Raw genomic sequence first — 13,561 nt, forward strand, 5'->3', positions numbered from 1 at the left:
GTTATAGCATGAGATTTGGCACCAAGAAACAAATTCATGCAGTGCATGACTCCAGGCATGTGAATCCAAGAAATCGAAAAGATCTTGGTTGGCTTGCGGCCGCGTTGCCTTAGTGCCTTAAAGACAAGGCATCAAGTCGACTAGCTTCTTGGTGCAACTAGTGCGCACGTGACCTGGTCTGGGCGTGTCGGTCCCCGCGGCTCTGAGGTGGTCCAACTCCTCGAAACAGGTCTGGATGACGTGGAGATCCAATTCCATCCTTGATATCACCAGAAATAATACGTCACCAACATGGACACAAGCATATATCACGATTCTTTTGCGATGGGCAGATCCAGGTCCACTCTCGCTCCTCCCAAGACTCTTGTTCAGTCTTGGCTTCGACGATCGTTACAAGATCACGCTCGACACTACTACTGACAGCAGAAATCTCTGGAAACGAGCAGAGAGCGATCATGGCTTCGGAAACAACCAAAAATAAGCAACTCTCCGCCTACGGCGAGGCCCGCTCGACGGTGTCAGCCACGCCCCTCTCGGCGAAAGAACTGCGCAAAACAGACGCCTACTTCCGCGCAAGCCTCTACCTCTGCCTGGGCATGCTCTACCTGCGCGAGAACCCACTGCTCAAGGAACCGCTCAAGGTCGAACATCTCAAAGCGCGCCTTCTCGGCCACTGGGGCTCTGACGCCGGCCAGTCATTCACCTGGATCCACATGAACAGACTCATCAAAAAGTACAACTTGAATGTCCTGTTCGTCTCGGGACCGGGCCATGGCGCGCCGGGGATTATCTCGCAGTCGTATCTTGAGGGCGTGTACTCCGAGGTGTACCCCGATAAATCCGAGGATGAGACGGGGCTGCAAAAGTTCTTCAAGCAGTTTTCCTTCCCCGGTGGGATTGGGAGTCATGCGACCCCCGAGACGCCGGGGAGTCTGCACGAGGGCGGAGAGCTGGGATATTCCATCTCCCATGCCTTCGGCACAGTCTTTGACCATCCAACTCTCATCACACTGACCATGGTCGGAGACGGCGAGGCTGAGACGGGCCCGCTCGCGACAAGTTGGCACAGCAATAAATTCCTGAACCCCGTCACGGACGGGGCTGTGCTTCCAGTCCTCCATCTAAACGGGTACAAGATCAACAACCCGACTCTCCTCGCGAGAATCTCGCACGAGGAACTTGAAATGCTCCTCCGCGGGTATGGTTGGACCCCGTATTTCGTCGAGGGCAGCGACCTTCCCAGCATGCACCAGGCCATGGCTGCGACGCTGGAACACTGCGTGCTGGAGATCCAGAAGATCCAAAAGACGGCGCGCGACTCGGGAACGCCTTCTCGAGCGCGCTGGCCCATGATTGTCCTCCGCTCGCCAAAGGGCTGGACGGCGCCCCGTGAGATCGACGGCAAACACCTCGAGGGGTTCTGGCGCGCGCACCAAATCCCCATCACGGACGTGCGCACGAACCCCGACCATCTGAAGGTCCTCGAGTCGTGGATGAAGAGCTACCAGCCAGACAAGCTTTTCGGCTCCGACGGCAAACTGATCCCAGAACTGAAAGAGCTCGCACCAACGGGTAACTGGCGTATGTCCGCGAACCCCGTTTCAAACGGCGGCCTCCTCCGGCGCCCGCTCGACATCCCCGACTTCCGCAAATACGCACTGAAGGACCTCGAGCCTGGCGTCTCGATCCGCGGCGCAATGGCCAACATGGCCGTCTTCCTCCGCGACATCGTCGCCCGCAACGACACAAAATTCCGCCTCTTCGGCCCCGACGAAACCGAGTCCAACAAACTCGCCAAAGTCTACGAAGCAGGCCAGAAAGTCTGGCTAGCAGAGTCCTTCCCCGAAGACGCCGATGGCGGGAACCTTGCGCCCGCGGGCCGCGTCATGGAGATGCTCTCGGAACATACGGTCGAGGGCTGGTTGGAGGGGTACCTCCTCTCCGGCCGGCACGGCCTCCTGAATAGCTACGAGCCCTTCATCCACATTATCGATTCCATGGTAAACCAGCACTGCAAGTGGATCGAGAAATGCGCCGAAGTCGAATGGCGCGCGAAAGTCGCGTCCCTAAACATCCTACTCACAGCGACCGTCTGGAGACAAGACCACAACGGCTTCACGCACCAGGACCCGGGCTTTCTCGACGTCGTCGCGAATAAATCCCCCGCCGTCGTGCGCATCTACCTCCCCCCCGACGGGAACACTCTCCTCTCCGTGATGGACCACTGCCTGCGCAGCGTCAACTACGTCAACGTCGTCGTCGCCGACAAGCAGGAACACATCCAGTTCCTGACCATGGACGACGCAATCGCGCACTGTGCCAAGGGCGCCGGGATCTGGGACTGGGCGTGTAATGACCAGGGCGTTGAACCCGATGTCGTCATGGCGGCGTGCGGCGATGTTCCGACGCACGAGGCGCTGGCGGCGACGGCGCTATTGCGGGAATATCTCCCCGAGATGAAGGTTCGGTTTGTCAATGTTGTGGATCTGTTCAAGCTCATTTCGCCGAGCCATCACCCGCATGGTCTGTCGAATGCGCAGTGGAAGGGCCTCTTCACGAGCGATAAACCCATCATCTTCAGTTTCCACTCTTACCCCTGGCTCGTGCATCGTCTGACATATAAGCGTCCCAACCAAGAGGACCTGCATGTACACGGGTACAAGGAAAAGGGCAACATCGATACACCCTTTGAGCTCGCTGTGCGGAACCAGACGGATCGGTTTAGTCTTGCGATGGATGCGATTGATCGTGTCAAGAGGTTGGGAAATAGTGCTGCGTGGGTGCGGGAGAAGTTTAGGGATATGCAGTTGCATGCGGTTAATCAGGCGTATGATGAAGGGTTGGATCCGGAGTATATTCGGAATTGGACGTGGCAGTATCCCAGGAAGGCGTAGGATGCGCCTATGTATTGATATATGCGTTGTTTATGGGATCTCATCTGCTCTGCTTCATGACCTTTCTGCGTCAGGAATTGAACATTATCGACCAAAATAATTGAATCTGTTGACGAATATTGGTCTGTGAGCGTAGAGTAGGGTGCAACAAAGCGAATACTATAGACGGTATAACAGCCATGTCAAGGCCTGGCTAAGTACCCCAGAGCACTACCCGGCGCATAGATCCGTCGCTGTAGGCTATCCCCCTCACTTCACCATTTATCGGTTGTAAGACCCTATCAATAAGCATAAACCCATGTGAGCTTCTGATCGCCCCTCTTATCAGTCCGACTCTGCTCTTCTGCATACTCCTGCTCATCCCAAGACAGAATAATCTTGCGCCTTCTCCGATTCTCCCACATATACAGACCCCTCATCGCACAGAACCCACACATTCCGACCGCAATCAGAATCATTGTGACAATAAGTGGATACCGATAGGTCGGTGCATGGTGGCTCTTGTATAGTTGTCCCGCAATCACTCCAGCTAGGTTACTCCACCCGTTGATTCCGAGGATGATGCTTCGGGCGGCTTTGCCGGGGGTGTTGCTTGCGAGCCAGACGGCGACGAGGGGTCCGCCGACGAAGACACCCGCGAGACAGACGTGTGCGAAGCCGTAGCGGAGTTTGTCGGAGCCGCTGGTTGCCATTACAACGCAGCCAATTAGGCCGAGGGCCATGCCGAAGACGGTGTGCAGGCTGCGTTCTTTGAGGTGGTCGGAGGAGTAGACGATTATGACCAGGCCGACTGTGCCGGCGACGAAAGGAGGAACGGACATGAGGGTTGCCTTGACGCCTTCGTAGCCCATGCCTTCGACAATCATGGGGAGGAAGGTCGTGAATGCAGTGACAGGCTAATACTTGTCAGATTGCGGATTACAAAAGAAAAAGAAAAAGAAGGGAGAGGAACGTACAAGGACGCTGAGGATGTTGAAGACGATGATCAGCAGCTTCTTCCAGTCTTTTAGGACGTCCTTCACGTCTCGGAGAGTAATCTTCGAGTCGTCCTCTGCTTCTTCGCCTGCATGTGCGTCGTCGAGCGCCATGCGCTTCGTAGCGTGGGCGCGCTCTTCAGCGGTCAAAAACCAGGCTGTTCCAGGACTGGTCGGGAGTACAAGCAATCCAAGCGCTGCGACAAAAACAGTGAGTGCGCCCTCAAAGAGGAACACCGTCTGCCACCCTTTCAGAATTGAAGACTCAAGATGAAGCAGACCGTATGCAAGAAGTCCAGCAAAAGCTCCAGCGACGGAGTACATTCCGGAGAACAAGCCCATGCGGAATCCCAGCGAGAACTTGGGGTAAAAGAGCGACATGTAGTAGAAGCAAATGGGCGTGAATCCGGACTCGCCAACACCAAGCAGGAGGCGAAGCGCGAGGAACGTCGGTGTGCTGTTGACGGCAATGTGGGCAATGCATATGCTTCCCCAGACTGTCATGAGCGTGCAGATCCACCACTTGGGACCGACCCGGCGGCCGATCATGGTGGAGATAGGCTGAAGAGGCACATAAGTTGCGGAAAACTAGCTTGTTAGCTTCGGTTCCCAGATACCGTTGATGGATGAATAACTCACCAGAGAAAGAGAATTTGGAATATCGTTTGGATGGAGGTTTGCGTCTTCGATAAAGGAACTCGTGGCGACGAAGCCGACATTCGTCTTGTCGATACCAAGAAGCTGTCAAGCATTAACGTAGCCCACAAAGCGGGTCAAGGAGTTGTACGATAAATCCGATCGCAAGAATCACAAGCAAAGTAAAGTCCAACTTCAGATTGACCCTCCGATCCAGCGCCTTCTCATCATCGCTCATGGGCGCATAATGCGACACCTGCGTGACAACCTGCTTCTTCGCATTCTCCACCTCCGACAAAGACGGCTTCTCCTGAGCGGTGGTGATCGAGTCCATGTTGTCCTGCTGTTGTTTCCCTCCGATAGCGCTTGACTCCAGGCCGTCTGGCGGGACCCATGGAGCTGATGGGACGATCTCCCTTAAATCATTGACAGGGGCTGGGATTTTACAGCTGTCCCCATCACCGGTGATCATTTTCTGCTCTATCCAGTCTGTTGGGGGTGGGGACATGAATTGGCTCCCCACAGCCTGGGGTTGTTGATGCGGGGTGCAGCGGTGGGGAACCATAAAATGATGGAGACACCTCGCCTTTTCTCAAATTTTCCCCAAAGAACACCCATTCCGGGGGTTCTCCATCATGACTCGGCACCGCAAGAAGCTCAACCTCCAATGCGAGTTCTGCACTAAGCGCTACACCAAGCGCGAGCATCTCCAGGTATTGCGCCTCGCTCATCGGAATAAGTGTCAGAGCTAACTGCCGACAGAGACACGAAAGGATTCGTAGGTGGCCCCTCCGCCAATAGGACCTCGCTGATTTCTTAGACACCGGCGATAAGCCATTCGCCTGTAATATATGCGGACGATGCTTTTCTCGACAGGACGTGCTAAACCGCCATCTTCGGGTGCACTCTTCACAAACGCCTACTCAAGGAACTGTGACAGACGTTGGTCCGCAGATTACACCACATGGCCAATCTGGGCCCAGCGAGTGGCCATCAATGTCGGATCGCGATGCACCAAGCGATCAGCTTCCAGAAGATTGTCTACCAATGTATCAGACTCCGATAGAGGATGTTCGGCCGCTTCCGCCAGATTTGGCCTCCGGCCTACTGTGGCCCGATTCAGAGGAGTTGCTGCAGAACATCATGGCGATCGACCCGAGTATCTGGCAGCAGCCGCTAGCATTAGCTCCGTCGACTCTGGGAATGGCTGAGATGCCGGGCGATATGATGAATAATGGTTACCAGGACTCTCCATCAAACAGCACAATAGCTGACGACGGGAGACATGCGATCCAATCGCTGAGTAGCCTAATCAGCGATACGGTGCGGAAATCACAGCCCCCTATCTACCTGTCTAACCCTCGCAGTTCTCACGAGTCACAGCGCCAGCAAGCCTCACTGGCTTGACGTCGCGCTTCCTCGACGGCAGTCTCCACATGTTTTTCGAAAACATCATCCCCATGTTCCCCGTATTCCACCGTCCGACCTTTGTCTTTCGTGATTGTGCGCCTCCGCTTTTGCTCAACGCCATCGCTCTCGGCGCTCGATTTCTTGGCAGTCAGGATGCCATTGCAAAGGTAGTCACGTCCCATCTCGTACAGACAGAGGGCTCACATTAGCAGGCTGATGTCTTATGGCGACTTGCGCATACAGCAGTCGCAACTTCGTGGAATACGATGATCACGCGGAGACGGCCATCTGACTCCTGCACAGGCGTAGAGTTGGTACAGACAGTCCTGCTCAGCCAGATCTATGCCGCTTTATCGCAGGTACGTCTCTGCATTCCGTATAGTTCTAGGACTAACTTGATAGAACCGCACGTTCCGAACGACGAGTCAGGTCTTCCACGGCCTTGGCATCCACTGGGCCAGCCACTGCGGCATGTACGATGCATGCGAAGCCGTCCCGCTACCGAGTCCGACAGACTCTCCCGCGGTAATACAGTCGGCGTGGCGCCGCTGGATCGCCCAGGAAACCATGTTGCGGACGCTGCTTGGCCTTTACATCGTAGACGGCGTCGTGTCACAGTTCAGCGGAAATCCGACATTCGCGCGACATGCGGCGAATCCACTTCCTCTTCCCAGCGGTGACGCAGCATTCCTGGCGTCGACGCCTGGCGAGTGGATCCAGCAAATGCAGGCGCATCCGGTACTGCAGGTCCGGTTTTGTGATATCTATCACACTCTGTTCAGGCAAGGCGGGGATGTTAGTCTAGCTGAGTATGACATTGCGCTGTTTCATCACAAAGTTGTCCTGGAGGGTGTGAGGTGCTTGGTATCTGAGACGAATCGGACTAAACCGCCGCCGGTTGGATTGCCGTCTAAAAAAGACCTCCTGCTCGTGCTTCGACAGTTGCGGCGCAATATCCTTGATAGCCAAGCTCTCACCCCGACAGACCGGCTAACCGCGCTGTTGCAATGGCACTCAATATGCCTGGATTCGGTCGTCAGTACAGCCCGTGGCACAAGAAGGATGTGTCACCTTTTCGGGATTAAGCAGAACATATTCGGGGGAAGCGAACGTCAAGAGAGCCGAATCAACCCCAATCGATGGACACAAAGTGCCGCGGGCCGAGCTACCCTCCTTCATGCAATCAACATGCAGGCAATCGCAGCGCAGTTACCCCTCGGCTTAGCATACGACGTGAATATCCCAGGCGCCGTCTTTGCAGCCGCGACGACATACACGTCCTTCACGCTAGCGGGAGTATCCAAAATTGTGTTCCCGGCTTCCATAGATTGGGACACGGCGTTGATGGCCTTGCAGATGAGTGCAGACTCGACACCGGTAGATGATGAGGCCAGCATGCAACACACACTAGATTTCATCGCTGGGACATTTGACGCGACGGGGATGCCGAGGGATAAGTACGTGGTTCGGGACTTGTCGTATGATTTAACTGCCATGCGGACGCTTCTTCGGGGCTTATCGCTTCAGTGGGGAGTCGCTGTGGAGATGGAGGAAGTAGTCAGTGCCTATATCGAGCGGTGTGAGCTGTAACTTATCCATACGTACCATAATCCGGGGTGAAGGTGTGTCCCCATTTCGTCTGTTGTGTCCCCACACTAGCACGTCCCCATGATGTGTCCCCATCCCTCGCTGTCTGCATATTGCAGGGCCAAGCGTCTTATAAATCACCAAGGCTGTCAAATGACTCGAGCACTCATACCGCTGGCAATTGCCGATAATATCCTCCGTCCAACACGCCCCCAAGTTGCATGGTATTCGGCGGAAATGTCTTCGACAGCAACGCAGACACAGCTTGAGTCTCCCAATGAGGTGGATGACTTCAAGCTGATCGAAGACAACAACCCGTCAAAAATCTACAATCAGTTTGCAGACCTCCGCTCAAGATGTCCGGTCGCACACACGTCCGAGATGGGCGGGTTCTATCTCTTGACGCGACATGAGGATGTGAAAGCTGCCGCGTCAGATACAGAGACCTTCATCTCTTCAGTGAAAGCTGTTATCCCAAGTGATCCTAGAGGGATTCGGCGGCCACCCCTCAACACTGATCCACCTGCGCATACCCCGTATCGGACAGCGTTGGATCGCACACTGCGTCCAAAGAGACTCAGGAGAATTAAGCCACTTCTTGTTGAACATGCTGAGCGTGAGTTTGCAAAGCTTGTGGCTGATGGAGGTGGCGATATTTGTGGTGATTTTGCAGCAATATTTGCAGCCTGGGTCGAGACGACCTGGCTGAACTTGGAAGAAGACACGGCGCCGATGCTTGCTACCACCGCTGCGGCTTGGGTGAATGCGTGGCGGAGGCAAGACGGAAAGGAGACTACAGCACAGTCAGAAAAGCTATATGGTATCGCCCGGAAGCTGTTTGCTGACCGGCGGATTGCGCCGAGGGATCCAGAGCAGGATCCGGCTTCGTCATTGCTGCAAGAGACAGACTCAAATGGGCAGCCGCTGAAAGACGAGTTGTTGATGTAAGTCTTCTATCATACCTCATGCTATACCGGAATACTGACCGAAACAGCGGCTGTCTCCGCCAATCCCTCGTCGTTGGCATGGTCGCGCCTCCACTGCTCTTCGGAGTCATGTGCAAACACCTGTCCGATGACAAGCAATTGCAGGGGCGTCTTCGCTCCGAGCCATCGCTTATTCCCGCCGCCGTGGAAGAGTTTGTGCGGCTGTATGTGCCATATCGCGGGTTCTGCCGGACGCCCTCGCGAGACATCGAGCTCCGCGGGCGTTTGATCCCAGCGAAAACACCGGTTGCTATGACATATGCTGCCGCAAACAGAGATCCCGAAGTGTTCGAGAATCCAGATGACTTTGTGTTAAACCGCCCCAACATCACGTCGCATCTAGGGTTCGGGCGTGGGCGACATCGGTGTGCAGGGATGCCATTGGCGAGAATGTATGCCTCTTTCCATCAGATCGTTCGCGGACGATAGATCTAACACAACAATAGGGCGCTTCAGATCGGCCTTGCGGTGATTCTTCGCCAGTCTGCCGACTTCGAGGTCAACGGGCCGCTGGAGTATGCTGGTATGCCAGAGATGGGAATTACCAGCTGCCCACTACGCATCACGCCGAGAGATCGCGTTGAGTAGTGGGGTTAGTGATGGAAAGTGCGGAGGGAATGTTGCTGTATGTAGATCCGGTGTTAGCGGATGACTTTGCTCCTCGTGCTACATGGCTTAGATAAGTAGAGAACAAATTTGAGTTGGATAGATCTACTTAGGCCGCAACTATTGCAACGGCTCCCGAAAGGTTAATGCGCGATCTATTGGCAATCCCTGGCAGGGGGAAGGTGCGAGAATATATATTTTGCTTTCCATCAGAGTGAACATGATGAAAGCTTGTTCTCCGATCAGCAGACACCAACGAGTATGGTGGCTTCCAAGGTTCTGGTATATTCTGAATGGCTTGGTTGCGGAAGAGGGAGAGGTGAGCAAAAACTCCAGCTGTGTTTGTGGATGAGAAGCCAAAGATGCTGGCAAGACTCGGTGGAAAATTCAGGCAGGAACGCTCCAGGAGCACTCTTGCCTTAGGCAGCAGTTGTGGCACTTGCCCCTGGCCTGGCCCGGACTTCAGCTCACGTGCTGTACACAGCAATGCTAGCCTAATATGGCTAGGCGTGTTTACGGGGAAGCTTGGCGCTGGAATTTTCTTTGACCTCAGCGTCAGTCTCTTTCAGCTGCAGCACGCTTTATCTCCCTCAGCCAATCTAAAGAAATTGAAAAACAGCCATACTGAGCTTTTTTTCTGTTTCTTTGTTGGCCAGTGGTATCTATAGCCGCGAATTTCCTGTGTTTCTAGATGTCCTTGCGACTCCTCTCACGCGTGGCCAGCAACACATCTTGGGTCACCACCAGAGTCCCACTCGCAATCCGTCAGAACACAAGTTTCCAGACCCGATCATTCACATCTTTGCTTTCCATAATGCCGCCTCCGAACAAGCGCCGCAAGTTTAAGAATGGCGGAAAGAACTCCGCCAACTTATGGTCTAAGGCAGCGAAGCCTGACGGCCCCGAGCAGCAAGCCAAGCCGGTCGAGCGAGCTGCTCCTTCTCCCGTTCAGGCCTCAAGCCTAGAAGCCGATACTCCCAGAGTCCCTTTTTCATCATTGGCTGGGAAGATAGATTCCAACGTGCTCAGCGCCATCAGTGCCATGGGCATCGAAACCATGAGCACTGTCCAGCACCGCGTCATGACTGAGCTGCCCAGCTTGCGCAGCGACTGTCTTGTCCGCGCCAAGACCGGTGAGGGAAAGACGATTGCGTTCTTACTACCCGTTTTGCAATCTCTCATTACGGGAGAGACAGCAGTGCCCAAAGGCCAGGTTTCCACATTGATCATCACGCCTACCCGTGAGCTTGCCCAGCAGATTGCCAAGACCTGTGATCAGCTTACGTCACAACTGGCGAGAGGAATCGAATGTCAGGTTGCTGTCGGTGGAACGTCCCGCGCGTCGGCCTTTAAGCGCTTCATGGATCGCTCGCCTGCGATCCTCGTGGCCACCCCCGGTCGGTTGGTGGATTACCTGAACGATCCTGAAGCGAAGGAGAAGATGTCGAATATCCAGACCGTCATCCTTGACGAAGCCGACACGATGCTCGAAATCGGTTTCCTCGAAAGGGTCAAGGAGATTCTCCGTTATATTCCTCCGAAGTCGACCGGCTGGCAGGGAATGTGCTTCTCCGCTACTGTACCCGCAAAGGTAAAAGATGTGGTCAGCACAGTCCTAGCTCCCGGATACACAAGTATCTCAACCGTCAACGAGAACGAAACCCCGACACATGAGCGTGTTCCCCAGTACCATGTCGTCATCCCCTACATTGGAGACACATTTACCTCCCTGACTTCCCTCCTCCGCCATGAAGCCAAGAGCAACAACAAAATCATCGTCTTCGGCGTCACTGCGAACATGGTCGCCCTTTTCGCAGCCGCCTTCTCCCAGGGGCTTGTCGACCTCCCAGTCTTCCAGATTCACTCCCGTCTCACCCAGGCTGCGCGCACTAGAGTCACCGCGCAGTTCAAGGAAGCGACTTCAGGAATTCTCTTCGCCTCCGACGTCGTCGGCCGCGGAATGGACTTTCCTAACGTCGACCTCGTCGTCCAGGTCGGTCTCCCCGAGGACGGAGAACAATACGTGCACCGCGTCGGACGTACTGCGCGCGCTGGCAAGGATGGGCGCGCCATTATCATGTTGACGCAGGCCGAGTCGTACTTCCTACGCGTCAACCCGCAGCTACCGATCAAGCCGCACCCTGAACTTGACACAATCCAGGCAACCGTTCCGGAACTCGCTAGCGAGGTCGACGAAGCTATGGATCGCGTTGACCCGGCGGTCAAGGCAAGAGCGTACAGCTCGTACATCGGGTTCTTTGCTGGTTCAGGCCGCCTCAAGAAGCTCCAGCTCGACAAGGCCGGCCTTGTGCAACTGGCTAACGAAATGGCCATCAAGGGGTTCAATTGCCCGGAGCAGCCGGAGATTTCGAAGAAAATTGTCGACAAGATGGGCCTCAAGGGTGTCCCTGGGTTCATCTTCTCCAACGACAGTGCCGCAAAACCTAGACATCCGAGACGCAAGTTCTAGAGTCGGCAATGTGTTATATAGATAGAGTGACTGAGCTGGTGTTGCAATTTTCCAAAGGTTATGGTTACTAGATAGCATCAGGTTTTTGGCGCCTATTTCTGGGGTTCATGGTTACGTGGGTTCTACTACTTCAACTATGTATTTCTATGTTTCTCTCTTGTTTTAATTAGACCTCATCAAGGCGCGATGGCATGAGTGTGAATATTACGCGGGTTGACGCCCTTCATTTGTCGATTCAAATTCATGTTACAGCTCGAGGTGATAATGTACCTCAACATTCTGTCTGATGCACACTCAAGGCAGGTACTTCATGGATATTCTTGCATCCGTGCTTCGAATTTCGATCTCATCGTTCTTTACTACTAATCCCCCAGTTACGAATGGGAAGTACGAGCTCGGATCTTCATGTTCGACGCCTACGATTTGACGCGAGATAGCCGCCAGACACATCCAGCGTCGGCGCAGTCCTTCCCATGGGTACCCGACAGCCCTTCGAGATCATCAAATTCCATCGGCAACTCGATTAAGCATCTCATGAATTCATTTCCTCAGAACACACGGAGGCGCACGTATCGTGTTTTTCTCCCGCAGGCGGCGCTCTTATGCGGTCTGTTCACGCCGAGTATCAGGCAGTGATCCTTGCAGAATTCTTCAGATTATTGTTGGAGTCGCGGCCCAAGGGTTTGCGCGACAGGCTACGCCATCCCCAAAGAAACCACACCAAGCAGAGCGCATGGGCAGCCATGTTACTCAGCCAATAAGAATCACGCACTATACGACATCTGGAGAGGAGCTGAAGAGCGGCCCCTATGCGCTGGCGTATTTCGAGAAGAGGCCCCCCACCTGCACGCGCCGCAGCAGGGATTCTTGGACCGCAAACAGCTGCAGGAATCAGCAGTCCTGCAGCAGGATTCCAGCGATCAGAGTCCAGACGGGACGCGGGCAAATGGCCTCATCTGGCCCCCGATTTTGTGGAGATGGCCAAGGAGCTTAACTTGTGCCAAAGGCTGCGCGGGAGCATGACTCGCGCCGAATTTGGTGCTGCGCCCGCATCGGCGACCATCAGGAATATTATTTGAAGCCCGGCGCGCCTTCCGGGCTTGATTGTCGGGCAATGGTCTCGAGCCTGCCTGTCGCTGGACGACGACATTTTCGACGACCCTGCTTTTGCGCACCCCTTCCCAGAGCCAAGTTGGCGATTGCATCATGTCCGCCACTATTGACCCCGTGAAGGCGAAGCTGGAGACAAAATTCTGGGAGTTGACGAACCCCGCCAACCCAGCGAAACACAATGAAGAAAAGGCAATTGACGTCGTCGCTGTTCACGGACTGAACGGTCAGCCACATGCCGCGCATTGGGAGAATGACGATGGTAGCATGTGGCTATGCGACCTTCTTCCGAAGGATATTCGACATGTAAGAGTGTTTGGACTCGCATACGACCCGAAAGAACTCCTCGTTGGCTCAAATTATGCGGCTGATTCACTGGCGCAATTCCTACTCGCGAGACTTTGGGTCGCTCGTGAAGATGATCCCAAACCGCGGCCGCTCGTCTTTCTTGCGCATGGATTCGGAGGGTTTGTGGTAGAGAAAGTAGGTCAATTTGGGTTCGGATCTAGACACAAGCTGATCAGGTTCATAGGCCATCAACTACCTCACCGAAAGCCAGACAGACCTCGCCGCGCTAACGCCTTGTATCAAGAAAGTTATCTTTCTCAGCACACCGCAACGCGCGCCCGATGAAATTGAGTGGAACTCAGTGTTGGGAAATTGCATGGCGGACTGCATGGACTGGCGCGCACCGTTCTTCAGCCAGCCAGTCGACGAGATTCTGGAGTTGCTTCGAGAGAACAAGGCGTTTCTGCAAGAAGTTACGACCGAGTTCAAGAAGAATGTCGCGCGCCTGAAAATCAAGATCTTCTCATGCTACGAAGAGGTCCCAACACCTCCGCTTGAGAAATGTGTTCGTTTTCCTTGTTTGGTGCTTGGTCCTTTAAT

At 54.5% G+C, this 13,561-nt stretch overlaps 4 protein-coding genes across 4 annotated transcripts; 3 read left to right on the top strand and 1 right to left on the bottom strand.

Annotated features, from left to right (window-relative positions):
- Window positions 1-241: 241 nt before the first annotated feature.
- On the top strand, window positions 242-3,010 carry BJX68DRAFT_242589 (phosphoketolase family protein). The gene has a single exon (XM_071041009.1). It carries the CDS (start codon window positions 456-458, stop codon window positions 2,892-2,894), a length of 2,439 nt encoding a protein of 812 aa, XP_070896394.1. The 5' UTR covers window positions 242-455; the 3' UTR covers window positions 2,895-3,010.
- Window positions 3,011-3,175: 165 nt separating this feature from the next.
- On the bottom strand, window positions 3,176-4,838 carry BJX68DRAFT_257005 (major facilitator superfamily domain-containing protein; the record flags this gene model as incomplete). The annotated part of the gene is made up of 4 exons (XM_071043270.1): window positions 3,176-3,790; window positions 3,851-4,456; window positions 4,508-4,609; window positions 4,656-4,838. 4 exons carry the CDS (start codon window positions 4,836-4,838, stop codon window positions 3,176-3,178), a joined length of 1,506 nt encoding a protein of 501 aa, XP_070896395.1.
- Window positions 4,839-5,139: 301 nt separating this feature from the next.
- BJX68DRAFT_277536 (cytochrome P450) lies at window positions 5,140-9,075 on the top strand (the record flags this gene model as incomplete). Its single annotated transcript, XM_071048349.1, has 8 exons — window positions 5,140-5,217; window positions 5,306-5,827; window positions 5,872-6,081; window positions 6,127-6,273; window positions 6,317-7,493; window positions 7,809-8,445; window positions 8,496-8,879; window positions 8,934-9,075. 8 exons carry the CDS (start codon window positions 5,140-5,142, stop codon window positions 9,073-9,075), a joined length of 3,297 nt encoding a protein of 1,098 aa, XP_070896396.1.
- Window positions 9,076-9,670: 595 nt separating this feature from the next.
- BJX68DRAFT_242591 (DEAD/DEAH box helicase) lies at window positions 9,671-11,894 on the top strand. Its single transcript, XM_071041010.1, has one exon. It carries the CDS (start codon window positions 9,785-9,787, stop codon window positions 11,561-11,563), a length of 1,779 nt encoding a protein of 592 aa, XP_070896397.1. The 5' UTR covers window positions 9,671-9,784; the 3' UTR covers window positions 11,564-11,894.
- Window positions 11,895-13,561: the final 1,667 nt, after the last annotated feature.

Source organism: Aspergillus pseudodeflectus (genome assembly GCF_044049435.1).
Source record: "Aspergillus pseudodeflectus strain CBS 756.74 chromosome Unknown BJX68scaffold_39, whole genome shotgun sequence".
Lineage (NCBI taxonomy): Eukaryota > Fungi > Ascomycota > Eurotiomycetes > Eurotiales > Aspergillaceae > Aspergillus > Aspergillus pseudodeflectus.